The sequence below is a fragment of the Trichosurus vulpecula genome, chromosome 2 (assembly GCF_011100635.1).
Source record: "Trichosurus vulpecula isolate mTriVul1 chromosome 2, mTriVul1.pri, whole genome shotgun sequence".
Lineage (NCBI taxonomy): Eukaryota > Metazoa > Chordata > Mammalia > Diprotodontia > Phalangeridae > Trichosurus > Trichosurus vulpecula.
The window spans coordinates 264,186,149-264,202,050 of NC_050574.1; the positions used below are offsets into that span (position 1 = coordinate 264,186,149).

General features: G+C 36.7%; 1 protein-coding gene across 1 annotated transcript; it reads right to left on the minus strand.

Moving 5' to 3' along the window:
* Positions 1–7,863: 7,863 nt before the first annotated feature.
* Positions 7,864–13,986, minus strand: LOC118836977 (olfactory receptor 4D1-like). Its single transcript, XM_036744039.1, has 2 exons — positions 13,972–13,986; positions 7,864–8,820 (listed from the first exon to the last, which is right to left on the minus strand). Exons 1-2 carry the CDS (start codon positions 13,984–13,986, stop codon positions 7,864–7,866), a joined length of 972 nt encoding a protein of 323 aa, XP_036599934.1.
* Positions 13,987–15,902: the final 1,916 nt, after the last annotated feature.

Consider the following 15,902-nt stretch of genomic DNA (forward strand, 5'->3'; position numbering starts at 1 on the left):
ATAGTTCCAAATTGCTCTCCAAAATGGCTGGATCAGTTCACAACTCCACCAGCAATGTAACAATGTTCCAATTTTTCCACATCCTCTCCAGCATTTATCATTTTCCTGTTTTGTTATTTTAGCCAATCTGACAGGAGAGATGTGGTATCTAAGAGTTGTTTTGATTTGCATTTCTCTAATCAGTAGTGATTTTGAGCATTTTTTCATATGCCTATAGATATCTTTAATTTCTTCCTCTGAAAACTGCCTGTTCATATCCTTCGACCATTTCTCAATTGGGAAATGACTTGTATTCCTATATATTTGGCTCAGTTCCCTGTATATTTTAGAAATGAGGCCTTTACCAGTGACATTAGTTGTAAAGATTTTCTCCCAATTTTCTGCTTCCCTCCTAATTTTTGTTGCATTGGGTTTTTTTGTACAAAAACATTTCAATTTCATGCAAGGAGATGGACATTCAACGAAATAAAGGAATTCCAGACTTTCCTGACAAAAAGGCCAGAACTCAATGGAAAGTTTGATCTCCAAATACAAAACTCAAGAGAGACATAAAAAGGTAAACAGGGGGAAAACCCCGACAAACCTTACTAATCAATGAGAGCAAATTATTTGCATCTTTATATAGGATTATATCATCTTATGTATGCTTTATATATATACATATATGTCAATCTAGATAATAGTACAGCTATTATGACAACTGAAAGGGATACACATAGATTGTGAATTTCTGTGTAAAATAACTGATATAAGGATAAAAAACATAATTAAGAGATGTAAAGGGAGGGCTATGAGAGAAGAGTTAAGGAGGTAGTAGAAAAGGATAAATTACACCAAATGAAGAGGTACAAAAACACATTTTGGTAGAGGGAAAGAAGGGAGGGAGAAGAGCAGTATTTGTCCAGATATTCTTATATTCCCCCAACCTCTTTTACAGGTTAGTTTTTTCATGTGATACCTTACATTTTCTTGTATTTTTTCAGTCTTATGATCTTTTACACATTTCTTGTCTCATGGAGTCATTAAATTATGTTTGGTCCATTAGAATTTTCAGAAACATATATAAATATAATACAAGGGGAAAATGAAGAGGGATTATTCCTGGGAAGAGTTGACTAAGGCTTCCTGGAATGATAGTATGTAAGCTGACCCTTGAAGGAAGAAAGGATTTTGGAGGGGTCAAGATGACTAGAAAGTATAGTCCTGGCAAGGAAAAAAGTTTGTAGAAATGCATAGAGACGTGAGATTAAGTCTAGGAAATAGATCAAAGAATCATAGTTTTAGATATGGAAGGTAATCTAACCTTTGTCCTTCTCTTGAAGATAAGAAAACTTGGGCACAGAGAGTCATGCCCCCTATTACAGATGTGATGGAGCCAGCTAGAACCAGCCTGTGAGAGCTAATTACAAAATTTTTGGTGCAAGCCTTTATACCTTGGAAATTGGCAAACTAGAGATATACCATTTTAAAGTATGTCATGTATATTTTTCCAGACAACTGATTGTTAATCATTTATCAGCACACCATTAACTCCTACTTAATCCTCCTTTCTGAATAGATGGATTCATTCATTAAATTAACAAGAGAAATAGACCTTATGTGCCTATTTGCACCTTCCAAGTTTCCACCACGACATTTTCTTTTTCTTTAAATCTGAAAGGAGTTGAACTTCTGAGTCAACTATCAAGACCTTTAGGTCAGATACCAACAAAAGAAGCATAACATAGTTGATAGGGCACTGAACTTTGAGTCAGAAAGATCAGTGTTCAGATCCTGCCTTGAACACTTTTTAGTTTCATGGCCTGTGCAAGTCATTTAACCTCTCTGAGCCTCGATTTCTTCAAATGTAAAATGAAGGATTTGGCCTCAATGGCCACTAAGGTTCCTTTGGCCTCTAATTCTGTGATCCTATAATCTTCTGACTTGAGTGGACTCACCATCCAGAACCATTACTGATGATTTTGTTTATTTTGCCTGATGTTCATGATATGTGAATATGTACCAAACTATTTAATTTTAGAATACTTTTAACCTCCTTCAATTTTAGGTTAGGAATCATGGCAGAGAATGATGTAAATGAAGGTAGAAGATCTGGGTTCAAAACCTGTACCTGTAATGTTTTACCTACTTATTACATATGTGTTCTTGGGCCACTGGACCTCAGTTTATGTGCCCCACCTCAATTTTCTCATTAGTAAAATGAGGGGGTTGGATAAGATGGTCTCTAATGTTTCTTCCAATTTTAAATCTACGACCCCATGATTTTTTGTAAAGATAGTTCTTGAGGCACTGTTTAGGCATTGTAAGTACTTATTTATTCCCTTCAGTTTACTTAATGCATTCACAAGATTCCAGTATTTCATTAATGAAATTTTGGCAGATCTTCTTTGTCAATAGGTTGTGACCTATTTAAACTATATTCTGAAATTTTCCCAGATTTGATCAAGGATACATGTCATAGTAAGTCGTATGCTGAAATCAGACCTAGACAAGAAGCAAGATAATCGTATCAAGGACTATATTAATACAAATTAGTCTAAACAACAGGCTAGTGAATATTCTTTGACATGAATATTCTTGACATGAACATAGAAATGGGTACAGGGCAACAGCAGAACTTCCTTAAGCAATGATGGCAGAGACCTCTAGAAAAAGAAATGTTGAAGAAGTTTAGTGCAACTTATCAGAAATAAATGGCCTTCTCATCCTAGAACATCTTCCACCCTTGTGATCCCCTTCTTTCATTGATGGGTTCCTGTGAGAACCTCTATTGTTAGGATGGGAACAGGTTAGTCATCTTTCATTCCTCTTCCCCTCCACCTCACCTTCTTCCCTATTTTTCATCTCATTTTTATGTGTTGTATTCCTCCATTAAAATAAGAGATTCTTAAAGGTGGAGACTGTCTTCCTTTTTGTTTGTATTTATATCCTCAAGGCTTAACATAGGACCTTAGGCACATTAAGTAATTAATAAAGCCTTGTTGACTTTAATTGAGACTCCTGATAAAGAAGCACTTTCCTCACCTAGCCTTCTCCAGACAGGATTTAGATAAGAAATTGAAAGGGAGGCATGTGGCCCCTCCATTGTGAACTAACCAAGTCAATCTATGGCCATAGTGTATTTTCAAGCTAAATTGGTATATAATCTTTAACTTTTATTAATTAACCATTTATGGGCTTTGAATTTTATTGTACTTTCCCCTTAAACATAGATCTTTTTTTCTTGGTTGAAGAAAGGAAATAAGTTCGTAGCTTACTCAAGACAGAAAACTGGGAATCAATATAATTACAGAAGATAGGTAGGGACTTTAAATGAAATGGGTGGAGAATTGATAGTGTGTCTAGGATAGCTCCATGCAAGCAGATCTGGCATCTGGAGCCTAGTGGAGAAGAGTGGGAGAAAAAACATAGAAAAAGTAGTCAAGAAGTCAACCAAAAATGCTGTTACCTATGTAATAAACAGTCATATTATGGTGTTTACCATCCCCACAACTTTATGAAAGTGATCTGGTGCAATATAATATAAAATATCACCCCTCCACAGGATGTGTCGATACTTAATATTCTCTGGGTTGACTTATTCTCTCCAACCTGCCCTCACTCTGTTGGTATAGATTCTCAGAGATAAACCAGCACTACATGATTTATACTAAAACTCTCTTCAGAGCCCTAGGGATGGCTTGTAACTCCCCCCAACACCCCTTTCTTCTTACTGCTCTAGTTCTTGAGGCCCTGTTGATGTACGTCCCATTCATGCAACCTGCCATTTACGACATAATATATCCAGAAGTCATGCAATATTTTCACAACTCACCCTTCAAAGTAATGACACGGTTACATCTTTATCATACCATTAACTTAACAATAAGGCAAAAGAAATAATAATAACATCATAGACACTAAAAATTAAGCAACTGTGTAATAATAAAATAAATTACAATGCACATATTAACCTTAGTCACAATTGTCTGCCAACATACTCAATATTTGAGTTGAAGAGTGGTCAAATGGATACATAAATTTGGTAGGAATAGGAGGAGGAAGGAGAGCCCATGTGCATAGCATAACTCACAAATGTGGACTACAGAGTTTAATATCACTGACTGTGTCTTTTTTACACTTTTTGGTCACATAACACTTTATATACAAATGAGCTGAGACACTGTAATCTTATGCAGCTCTTAAATTTCTAACGAAGTCCAACACGTCCTTTAGTATTGTTCAAGTCACATTTTTACAGTAATAATTCATCAGTTTTCAGTACATAAAAGTTCTTTATCTGCCTCTTTAAACGTGGAAATTATTTGCACACAAGGAATCATTCTACATCATCCACAAGATGATTTGTTATTATATTCATGTCACAGTTCATTAGACATCCCAAATCACTCAAAATCTATCTGAAAACTTTTAATATATGCATATACACATAATGCAATGTATTAACAATTTTTAACAATTGAAATACAGTTATTTCCTCATTTTTAAGTGTGAAAATTTTCAGTTTTACATGACAATATATTATGTCCTTTAACGGTTGATGTAGTTTTTCCTTTTTACATTTAAAAGGTCTTTTTTTCTGTCCCTTTCAACAATAATCTGTTTTGTTTATCTAAAAGAAGAGGAGTCATTACATCTACTTTGCATCCCTTTCAGTTACCTTCCTGTACTATGTATTATAGGGTCAGATCATGGAGAATCTTTAGTACTATTCTAAGTTGTTAGGTGAACCACTAAAGATTTTGAGTAGGGAATTCACAGAATCAGAGAACTGGTTACAAAGAAGCAAACTTTAGACTTGATATTAGGAACTTTTTCCTAAAAATTAGAGCTGTCAAAAATGTAGCATGATGCCCTGACAGATGGTCAATCCTCCCTGCAGCCTCCTAAAAGGTCTTCAAAAAGAGACAGGATAGCAATTTTTTGAGTATGTAATGGCAGGAATTCTTTTGGTTTATGGCTTCAACTATATGGCTGATAAGATACCTTCCAGATATCATGTTCTGTGGATCTATTATGATAGTGATGATAATAGCTCAAGTTTCTGTGCTTCTTTACACTTTGAGAAAGCAGCAAGGTGGAGGAGAGCAAGGACTAGATTGGGAGTCAAAGGACCCAAATTCAAATACCAGCTCTTCTACCAGTGTGACCTTGAACAAGTGTCTTATGCTCAATTTCCTCATTATCAAATCATGGGTTTAAATAACATGAAGCATAATGTCTACTTCAGTTCTTAATCTGTGATCTTAGTAAGAGATGAAAAAGTCATCACTGAGGGGGAATTTGATGATTAGATGTTGTGAGAAGTAAGGGAAAGGGAAGAAGCAAAGAAAATTGAAGGTTTGAAAGTGGCTGAGAGCATGGTGGCACAATTAAAATAAATCATGATATGGGGGGAGGTGGTCATCACATTGGATTATTTAAACAAAATTAAATAGCTTCCTCCTAGTTGTCTTGCCCATGTTTTCCAGCGGAAAAATTCTGGACTTGGTGGCAACGATGGGATTGTGTTTTTTTCTCATATCAATTTCTTAGTCCTATAGTGCAGTAAGAATTTGGTGGAGGAACGTAGATGAAGCAACAGAAGAAGACAAAGGTAGATACAAAAGGCAACTGCAATTTTATGCAGATTGAAGGGTAGAAAAAAGAAATTTTTTCAGCAAATTGCCTTCTTGCACTGAGAGATTTTAGTTCAAAATCAACCAAGGGTTCAACACTATAAAGAGAAGTGTGGAGGTGGCCCATCCACTTCACATGAACTGCTAAGATATCCTGAGCTCAGGTCAACCCCTGACCAAATCTCAAAAGTTGTGTTGGCTTCCCAGCTGCCTCATTAGTCATTCCTTCAGCTATTTTTGATCCTCCAAGTTTTGCCCAATTTTTCCCTCCTCTTCTACATCTTCCACTCAATAAATATCTTGATTTCTACATACTCCTAACAAAGAAATTATGGCTGACTATCTCAATGAATGTTTTCTTTTCAAAGCTCTTTTCTTATAACAGCTGAGAGGTCTCCTGTTGAGGAAAACATCCAAATTGAGAGAAGATTGCCCATCAGCCTTTGCATCCAATAGGCTCATTCTTGTTGGGGGGACTTTCAGAAGTGCTTAATATATATCTAGACTATATCAGTGAAGAGAGACTCATCCAATTAGTTTTTTTTGTAATTACATAATATTTTATTTTTTCCAAATTATATGTAGAAACAATTTTTGTAATTCATTTTTTAAAAAAAGAGTGAGCTCCAAATTCTCTCCTTCCCTCCCTCTATTCTTCCGTCTCTGAGATGACAAGAAATTTGATATAGGTTAAACAGGTGCAATCATGCAAAACATTTCCATATTAGTCATGTTGTGAAAGAAAAGACAGACAAAAAATGAGAAAAAAAGAAAGTGAAAAAAATAGTATGCTTTGGTCTGCACTCACACTCCATAAATTCTTTCTTTGGAAGTGGATAGAATTTTTCATCATGATTACTTTGGAATTATCTTGGATCATTGTATTACTGAGGGTAGCTCAGTCATGCACTGTTATTGCTGTTACTGCATATAATGTTTTCCTGGTTCAGCTCACTTCACTTTGCATCAATTATTACATCTTTCCAAGTTTTTCTGAAATCCTTCTGCTCATGTACAATAGTATTCCATTACAATTATATACCACCACCACCTGTTCAGTCTTTCTTCAGTTGATGTTGAATTCCAGTTGTTAGCCACCACAAAAAGAACTCCTATAGATATTTTTGTACAAAGAGGTCCTGTCCCTTTTAGCACTGGTATTGCTGGATCAAAGGATATACAGAGATTTTAGCCCTTTGGGCATAGTTCCAAATTGTTCTCCAGAATTGGTAGATTAGTGCCTTAGTGTACAACTTTCCCATGTCCCTTCCAACATTTATCATTTTCCTTTTCTGTCATATTAGTCAATCTGAGGTGTTACCACAGAGTTGTTTTAATTTGGATTTCTCTAATAGTAATTTAGAGCATTTCTTTATATGGATTGCTTTGATTTGTTCTTCTGAAAACTGACTTTTCATACCCTTTGACCATTTGTCAATTGGAAAAATGAATAATATTCTTATAATTTTGACTCTTTTTTATATTTTGGAGAAATACAATCCTTATTAGACACTTGCTCTAAAAAATTTCCCCAGCTTTCTGATTTCCTTCTAATCTTGGTTGCATTGGTTTTGTTTGTGCAAAAAATTTTTAAATTTAATACAATTAAAATTAACCATTTTATATCTTGTAATATTATCTATATCTTGCTGGGTTATAAATTCTTCCCTTATCCATAGATCTTACTAGTAAACTATTCCTTGTTCTCCTAATTTTTCATGGTATCATATTCCTTGAATAAATTACGTATCCGTTTTGACTTTATCTTGGTACACAGTATAAGATGTTGGTCTATATCTTGTTTCTGCCATACTGTTTTCCAGTTTTCCCAGCATATAGTGAGGTCTTGTCCCGAAAGCTTGGGTCTTTGGGTTTATCAAACACTAGATTACTACGGTCATTTACTACTATGTATTGTGTTCCTAATCTATTCCACTAATCCACCACTCTATTTCCTAGCCAGTACCAGGTTGTTTTGATGATTACCACTTTATAATGCAGTTTGAGATCTCATATGACGTTATTTTATAGCTTCACCTTCCCATCTGTCCCATTATTAAAGCAAGAAGATATTTCCACTATGCCCAATTTCTTTTCAGTTCTATTACTATAAGTTAGAATATAGTGATGGGTAATGGAGAGAGGGAAAAATCCATTTGGGGTTCTAGCCAAAAGAAGAAGTAAAGATCCAAGGAAAACCTAGCATGTCTAACCTGGATACTTTTGCTGACTTCATTCAGCTCTATCACTTTCTCAACCAGAGGACAGCCCTCACACAACCACCCTTCATGGCCTCATGCATCTCCTTGTTGCTCAGAGTATAGACTAAGGGGTTGAGCATAGGCAATAGCACAATATGTAGCACTGAGATAGCCTTGTCTTGGGATTGATCTCGAAAAGGCCAAGCATAGACACAGAGTGCAGGAATGAAGGCCATTACCACTACTGTTATGTGGGCACCACAAGTAGATAATGCTTTAGCCCGGGCATGAGCTGAATGGGCCCGTAGTGTAACAAGGATAACAGAGTAGGAGGTGAGCAAGGCCAGAAAGACTATCAAGGTGACAAGCCCACTGTTGCCAACCAGCAGGAGTTCCACAGCATATGTGTCTGTGCAGGCCAGCTCCAGAACCTGCATGATGTCACAGTAGAAATTGTCCAATTGGTTGGGACCACAGAAGGGAAGTGGAAGCAAAAGGGCAAGTTGGAGGGATGAATGCACCAATCCCCCTAGCCATGACGCCAATAAGAAATGGTTTCTGGTAGCTGGATTCATGAGGGCAGCATAATGCAATGGTCTGCAGATAGCAACATAGCGGTCAAATGCCATGACTACCAGATGAAGAATCTCAGTGCCACCCAGAAAATGGATGAAGAAGAGCTGGGTAAAGCAACCTGAAAAGGAGATTTGCTTACTCTGTGCCAGCAGGTCCCTCAGCATCCTTGGAGTGGCTATTAGGGAGTAGCAAATGTCAACAAAAGACAAGTGACCCAGGAGGGAGTACATGGGTGTGTGGAGACGAGGGCTAATCCAAATAGTCAGAACTACAAGCAGGTTTCCCAAAATGGCAGTGATGTATACAACAAAGAAAGCAGCAAACAGTAGGGCCCGCAATTCCAGAGACTGCACTAGTCCCCGGAAGATAAATCCAGTCACTATGGTGCTGCTATTTCCATGGCCCTTAGAAACCTCACTAAAAAGCTGAAGAAAAAGAAAAAAAAGATTTATCAATATTGTGATTTCCTCTCTTGCCTCCATGTCCCCAAAAGAAACAGGGAAGAGAAATCTCAGATTGAAACTTCCAACCAATAGATGCCTTCTATCTATCAAGAATTCTGAAGTTCTGAGTAAGATACAAAGAAATTACTCCTTAAATATTCTATTTTAAATAGTTTTCTTCTGTATAGATGTACTTTTAAAGCTTAGAGGAAAAGACAAGGGTATCGTCACTTTGTAGCTAATGAGGTCAAGATTAGCTTGTTGAAACTAATCTTTTTTTATTTTATGCTAATATCCTTTAGTTATACAGAGGAGGTAGTAGAACGTGTTAGAAGTGTGTTTACCAGGGAAACCTATTCATCATCATAAGGTTGAAATCTCAGGAAAAGCGATGGAGAATGGAAGTACCTTGATGGCAGAGACTATTTTTTATCATCAATTTTTAATGTGGTGCCTTTCAGAAAGGAAGTGCTTAATAAATGTTATTAAATTGCATTGAATTTTAGAAATCTCAGGAGTAATGCTTTTTACATATCTGCTTTTTCTCCTATTTCTAATTTATCAAGAAGAGGGCAATCAAGAAGTCTTAAAGAGCATTGAAAAAACAAATAATAGAGATAACTGACTATTTTTTTTAAAAAATTCGGGATTTTGGATGCTTGGAGAGATTTTTGATTTCCTAGGACTAGCTTCTAGGGTAAAATCTAGGGCAAAAGTCTTTTGCTATTGAGTAAATGAATAATTAAGGTATTTTGATACCATTTTAAGTCACAAAGAAATAGAATGCTGAGTGGACATCAGAACTGACATCTGAAAGCATTACATATACAGCAGACAACTTCTTTTTTCTTTATTTAGTAGTTTATTTTTCCCCAGTTACACGTAAAAACAATTTTTAACATTCATTTTTAAAATATTGAGTTCAGAATTCCCCTTCTTCCTCCAGTGAGAAGGCAAGCAACTCAATATAGGATATATGTGAGTATAAATGCAAAATATTTCCATATTACTCATTTTGTGAAAGGAAAGAGAAAAAAAAATCTCAAGAAAAATAAAGAAAGTAAAAAAGTATGTTTCAATCTGCATTCAGACACCATCAACTCTTTGGAAAGAATCTTTCATCATAAGTCCTTAAAAGTCATCTTGGATCATTATGTTGCTGAGAATAGTAGGTCATTCACAACTGATCATCTTACAACATTGTTGTTATTTTGTACACAGTACACTTCACTTTGCATCAGCTCTCCAGCTTTTCCTGAGAGCATCCCACTCATCACTTCTTCTAGAACATTGGTATTTCATCATAATCACATACCACAGTTTGTTCAGTCATTCCTCAATTGATGGCCATCCCTTCAATTTCCAATTCTTTGCCACCAGAGAAGATTTGCATATAGGTTCTTTTCCTTTTTTTAAATCTCTTTTGGGATACAGTCCTAGTAGTGGTATTTCTAGCTCAAAGGGTATGAGTGATTTTATAACACTTTGGGCATAGCTCCAAATTGCTCTATAGAATTGTTGAATCAGTTCACCACTGCACTAACAGTGTATTAATATCTCATTTTTCCCACATGCCTTCCAACATTTATCATTTTCCTTTTCTGGCCTATTAGCCAATCTAATAGGTATGGAGTAGTACTTCAAAATTGTTTTAATTTGCATTTCTCCAATCAATAGTGAGTTAGAGCATTTTTAGTATGGCCATAGATAGCTTTAATTACCTCATCTTAAAAATGTTCATATATTTTAATCATTTATCAATTGGGAAATGGCTCTTTTTTATAAATTCAACTCAGTTCTCTATATGTTTGAGAAATGAGAACTTTATCAGAGAAACTTGCTTCATTTTTTTTTCATCTTAGGAATAACATTTTGGCAGCTATGTGGAGGAAGGACAGGAAATTGCTAATTGTATTTCCCTCCATCCCAGCTGAAGGGGTAGGGAGGTGAGACCATGGTCAGTTTGAGGAAGGATGAAAAAGTTTAGAAACTCCAGTGTGGTGGGTGGAATAATGAGACAATTAGGGATGCATAGAAGAATTTCTTTGCCCCAGTGAAGTCCCAGTTGAGATTATGGCATATAAATATGTAATGGAGCCAGTCAGAATGGTTTCATGATTTTTCACCAGCTTTGTTCAGCAACATATGAGTCAGAGGAAAAGCAATGGTTGGTGGGAGAAATCCAGTGGTAAGGCCTGGAGGGACAATATCTTTGATAGAATAAAGGGGCAAGGAAATTAAGGGAAGAGGACAGTTTAGAGTTGAACTGATTCCCCAAGTGGTTTAAATGGTGAAGGGAGAAGAGTGTAGTCAGTATAAGGCTGATGACTTAGAGAAAAGTTGAAGTCATAGGATTGGAGATCAAAGTGAGGAAGAAGAATAGAGTTTGGGATTGCAAGGCATCAGGAGAACAGGAATGATGGCAAACTATAATCACATAGGGGAATTTCAGAGTTCATTAATAGAGAAATGGTGGAGGAGTAGGCTATGTGAAAGGGCTAAATTGAGGAACTAAGAGGTTAAAGTGTTTGAGGGATTATGTATATTGAAGTCTTCTAGTGTAAGGGCAGTAATTGGGAAGAAAATAAATACTCTGGACAAAGCACTGAGGAAAGTGTCTTCTTTTGAGGAACAGAAGAGAGGATGTTAGACAACAATCTACTTTGATTGTGCAGTAGCTATGGATCGAGTGAATCTCAAAGGAGAAGTTACTGAATTATAGTGATAGAGGGAAAGCTTGGAAGAGGCAATGGGTAGCAGAGAGCATTACAAATATCCCATTTCTACCAGTGAGTTGGGGGAATGAGTGAAAGTATAACTAGGGCTGGAACGCATGGCCAACAAGGATACACCATCAAGAAGGAGTCAGTTATCAGAGCCAGAAAATGGAAGGAGTGGAGGTGGGGACCATTCAAGATGAAAGTAAGTTTGATATCTGTGTAACAGGCATTTCAGGGAATGCAATGAAAGGGGAGGGTAGCTTAGAGTTAAATATTACGGGAAAGATTGGTTTGGGGTGAATAGGATGGAAATAGAAGAGATGTAGTGAGGGTGACACTAGTTTATTGAGGGTTTATATTAGCAAATCAGAAGCATTGGTAGGTACCATCAAGCCTAAAAGGTTTCGAGTACGGTTCCAGTAATGGACTCTGTCCCTTAAGGACCAGCTTAGCTAAGACTGCAGAGACACAAGGGAAATTTCCAATTATTCAGCCACAGAAATTTCTGAAAGTCAGCCAAGGCCTGAAGAACTTGAATTCCAGTAGGCATTATGCCCATATGGAGAATCACAGACATTTGAAGTAAATTTAATTATGGTGCTACTAATAAACTACATTATTTTAAAAATCTAGTCATTCAGTTCTGAGGGGAACCCTGTACAGGAGTTTGCTTTATGAAGTCACAGAGAATAAATGTATATATTGTAATTAATTCAACATTTATGAAAGATATTGTGCTAGAGACATTAGGGATATAAAGACAACAATGAAACTGTACTTACCTATAAGGAGTTTACATACTATTAGAGGGATATAAACAGGTAAGAAAACACAAAAAAAATTTCATATAAATGCATATGTGTATATGTAAAGAGAGGGAAGGAAAGAGTGAGAGTTAGAGAGAAAGGTCACTAACTGGTGAGATAATTTGTTAAAGTTTTCAGGGTGTAGAATCTGAGTTGTGCATTGAATCAATTTAAGTATTCTATGAGGCAGAAGGATTGTATTCCAGGGGCAGGGGTAGATTGGGGGGCAAATTGTGCAAAGGAACAGAAGCAGGCATGGAATGCTGTGTATGAAGAACAGCTTGACTAAACAGTGAATATAGGAAGGAGTATAACAAACTTTTTGAGTGTGAGGAACGTGTGTGTGTGTGTGTGTGTGTGTGTGTGTGTGTCCTGTGAGTTGAAGATTGTAGCTGTTACACACTGAAGTCTATATCTTAGGGATAACATTTTGGCACCTATGTGGAGGAAGGACATGAAAAAGGCTGGAAACAGATAAATCATTAAGCAATAGTCCAGAAAAAAAGATTATTAGGGTAGAGACTGTGTGAATACATGATTTGAGAATATTGGCTTTTCGATTTGTTAAAAAATTTTGGCTCATTAAGATTATTTTATTTTTTGTAATTTCATAGCTTAATGTTAGACACATGGGAATCATGCAAATACTTTATTAGTGACAGTTTGATATGATGAAAAGAAAGTCACAAGACTAGGGTTTGAATTTTAGCTCTGCTACTATCTCTCTCTCTCTCTCTCCCTCCCGCCCACCTCTGTCTCTCTCTTTCTCCTTCTGTATGTGTATGTCTTTGTCTCTCTTGATATGTGTGTGTGTTTGTGTGTATGTATATATGTATGTATATCACCATTGGTAAATCACTTAATCTTTTGGGGGCCTCCTTTTCTTAATCTGAAAATGAGAGGTTTGGGCCAAAGTATTTCTAAGATTCTTTCCAGATCTAAATCTATGATCCTATGTATACAATGAGGATAACAATAGTTGCCGTTGAGAAAATTTTTTTAAAATGATTTCATATTTTATATTTGATTCCATTCAATTGATTCTATTCTGTGGCTGACTGAACCATGTTTCTTTGTCTCTGAGTTAAGTTCAGAAGTTCATGAGTCCAGAAGTTCAGCTTTCCTCTCTCAATTAAGTTTAAAAGTTATTTCCCTACAAATCACTTTAATTGAAAGAAAACTGTTATGTCTGTAGCACTAATTGCCCTTGAACAATTGAAAGAAATCTATTATCCTTTACAGATGCAGGTGGGTGGCAGGGAGTCTGGTCCATTCTCTCTGCAATGTTGGCTGTCTTTCAAGAAAGTCTGGTCTATCATTGCTGTGATACTAAGTAGCCATGCAAAGGAATACCAGCAATGAGCAACAAGATCAAAGGAGGGGTTGGTGCTAGCCCTTCATTCCTGCATTCCATCTAATCATGTTGTTTTCCACCTGTGATGCTTCCTGTTCTTTGTTAATCTTGTACTTCCCAAGACCATATAAAGCACAATAAGCCCTACTTCATGGTCTTTTGGCTGACTGAGGAGCTGAGAGACCCATTTTATTGGTAATTGCTGGCCTTACCAGTTAACTGAAGATGCTCAGAACTTTGTGCCTCAGTTTACCTTACCTTCAATCATAGCACCCTCATATAGCTGTTGTGAGAGTCAAGTGAAACAATGTAACATGTTATAGACATGTTTTAAAGACATCACTTATTATCAGTGTTACCTCCCCCAGAAATGAATACAGTTTCATCACATCCAAAACACATTACCTTCCTACCAAAATTGGCTTATCTTCCTAGACATTTCTTTGCCATTAAGAATGCCATTATCCTTCCAGTCCCCTTGGATTATTGTGATAGCCTCTTCATTGTTTTCTCTGGCTCCATTTTCTCCTGCCTCCAATTCACCTTGTATCTCATAGCCAGACTAATATTCTCCGAAAGTCACTTCTCCTCCCCAACATCACTAAGACTAGGCGATTTACCATGTGCTTAAGGATAAAGTTTAAATTCTCATTCATTCCATACCCTCCACAATCCATCTCAAATCTATCTCTTTACCTGTAGGGTCTAATTCTTTCAAACATATAATGATAGCCTGCACTTATCTAGCACTTTAAGGTTTGCAAAGCACCTTACATATATTATCTCACTGTATTTTCACAATAAAACTAGGAACTAGGTGCTATTGCTCTCTCCATTTTACAGATAAGGAAACTGAGGCAGTCTGAACTTAAATGACTTGTTCAGGGTCATACAATTAGTAAATGTCTGAGGCAGGAGTTAAACACAGGCCCAACTCCAGGTTTACTCCAAGTCCAACATTCTATCCACTGCACCACCTAACTACCATGCTTCTGCACCTCTATCTGTGCCTCTTTCTAAACCTGAAAATCATTTTCTTCACATTTCAATTTATTTAAAGTCTTTCCACCCTTCAAAGACTAACTTCTATCCTACCTTTCCAATGAAGCCTTCCTTTACTATTCTACCTCATAAAGATGTGCCCACCTATTTCCAAATTCTGTCTCTTGTACTCAGAACCATGCATTGCAGTATCTATTAATTTATCCACTGAAGAACAGAATCTTAAAGTCAGATGGATGCCCTAAGGGCACCTCAACCACATCTATTACCTGAGCCTAGAATCATAGAATCAGAATTGCATTTTTGGAAGGGACATCATACATTGTCTCATTTTACACTTTCCAACCAAATAAGAATCCACACTATACCATACCCAGTAAGAGGCCATCCAGTCTCTTCCGAAAGACCCCTATTGTTGGAAACATATGATGATAAGAAAGAAACAGAACAGAGCCAGCCATCACAAATAATCATGTATTACTTATGTTGCATTGGACAAGATCATTGGTTGGTCTTACTACTTCAAGTCTTTTCCCATTCCAATCCATCTTCCACTCACCTGTCAAACTGATATTCCTAGAATACAGATCTCGCCATATCATCTCCCCCTACTAAATAAACTCACATGGTTCCCTAAAACCTCCAGGATTAAATATAAAATCTTTGACTTGGCTTTTGAAGCTCTTTAAAAAATATTCCTTTTCAAGAGTTCCAATCTTCTTATATCTTATTTCTCTCCACCTACTCTGCAATCCAGGAACACTGACCGCCTTCCTCTTCCTTGCATGGGTCTATCCAATTTTTGTCTTGTGCGAAAACTTTATTCAGTTGTGGGAATTGTGAGAGGATTTTGTTGCATTGCTTGAACCTAGCCCTTCATGGGTGGGAAGTTGAACCACCTCATTCTGTTGCTTAGAGACCTTTAGCTAAGGACCTGGGTTATGTTGACCAGAAACGCAATCAGATCTGGAGATTCATGTAAAGAGTTTTCTCACAATAATAAATCTCAAGCAACCCATATGTCTTTTCTGAAAACTGGCCCTGCACTGGTCAGTCAGTTATAGTTTCCATGCTCCTTTGATTGCATACAGACACTTGGGGGGAGTGGGACATCTCTTTTTCTGATTTCAGGGAATTGTACCTGTATGCTCTTCCTCTCCCAACTTGGAGAGTCCCTAATCT